At 75.8% G+C, this 861-nt stretch overlaps 1 protein-coding gene across 1 annotated transcript in view; it reads right to left on the bottom strand.

The window, feature by feature from the left end:
- Window positions 1-691, bottom strand: part of Comp (cartilage oligomeric matrix protein) — a 7,688-nt gene extending 6,997 nt beyond the window's left edge. The window contains exons 1-3 of the mRNA XM_013028319.1: window positions 614-691; window positions 413-464; window positions 1-25 (exon numbers count right to left, since the gene is read on the bottom strand). The exon at window positions 1-25 is cut by the window's left edge and continues 8 nt beyond it. Of these exons, the coding sequence (XP_012883773.1) occupies window positions 1-25; window positions 413-464; window positions 614-679 (143 nt within the window). The 5' untranslated portion in view covers window positions 680-691. The remainder of the gene's footprint in view (window positions 26-412; window positions 465-613) is intronic.
- Between the last annotated feature and the right edge of the window lie 170 nt (window positions 692-861).

Below are 861 nucleotides of genomic sequence, written 5' to 3'. Positions count from 1 at the left end.
CCGGGCGTGCGCGCGGGCTGCATCCCTGCGCGGGGCGGGGCGGAGCCGTCAGAGCCCGCGGGGCGGGGCCTGCAGCGGGCACGGCCTATTCTGATCGTCCTGGGGCGGGACTAACGCGGCCACGCCCATCCCGAGGGCGGGGCTGTCTAGAACCAACCCCACAGGGGACTCGTGTTGTGTGGGCGGGGCCTCTGACCACGCCCCGTGGGCGGGGCGACCCCTCCCTGCCGTGGGGAGGGTACCGCGCCGTTCAGCCTCGCCCCGCCGCGTGTCCCCTAGCGTGTCCCCCGGTCTCCCCTTTGCCCTCGGGCTGAGCCTCCTCTCCCCCTGCCCTCGCTCTCCGTCCTGTCCCTGCCCGGGTCCCCGTTCTGTCCGCGCCTTCCCCGCGCCCCGTCCAGGCGCCGCCGCTCACCGCACGCGTCGCATTCCATCACCGTGTTCTTCAGGAACGTGATCTCCTTGACCTGCGCGACCCGAGAGGTCAGGGGTCAGAGGTCGCTGCTCGACCCCCACCCCGGCGCAGCCCTCGCGCCCCTCCCCTGGGGCCGCGGGGCCCGGAGCCCGCACGCGGCCCGCCCCGCACCCGCTGCGCACTCAGCCCCGCGCCCCGCACCTGCTGCCGCAGCAGCTCCCGAACGTCCCGCAGCGCCTCGTTGGTCTCCTGCAGCTGCCGCAGCATCTGCGGGGCCAGGTCTCCGCCTGCGTCGACAGGGGGCGCTGGTGGGGCGCCGGGGACCCCGAGCCCGCCCGACCCCCAGACGGGTTCCCCAGCCCCCCTCCTCCCAGACGGGTTCCCCAGCCCCCCTCCTCCTCCCAGAGGGGTTCCCCAGCCCTCCTCCTCCCAGAGGGGTTCCCCAGCCC

The sequence above is a fragment of the Dipodomys ordii genome, unplaced genomic scaffold (assembly GCF_000151885.1).
Source record: "Dipodomys ordii isolate 6190 unplaced genomic scaffold, Dord_2.0 Scaffold108, whole genome shotgun sequence".
NCBI classification, from domain to species: domain Eukaryota; kingdom Metazoa; phylum Chordata; class Mammalia; order Rodentia; family Heteromyidae; genus Dipodomys; species Dipodomys ordii.
The sequence above is the reverse complement of the archived record's forward strand: the minus strand, read 5'-3'. Positions and strand labels throughout refer to the sequence as shown.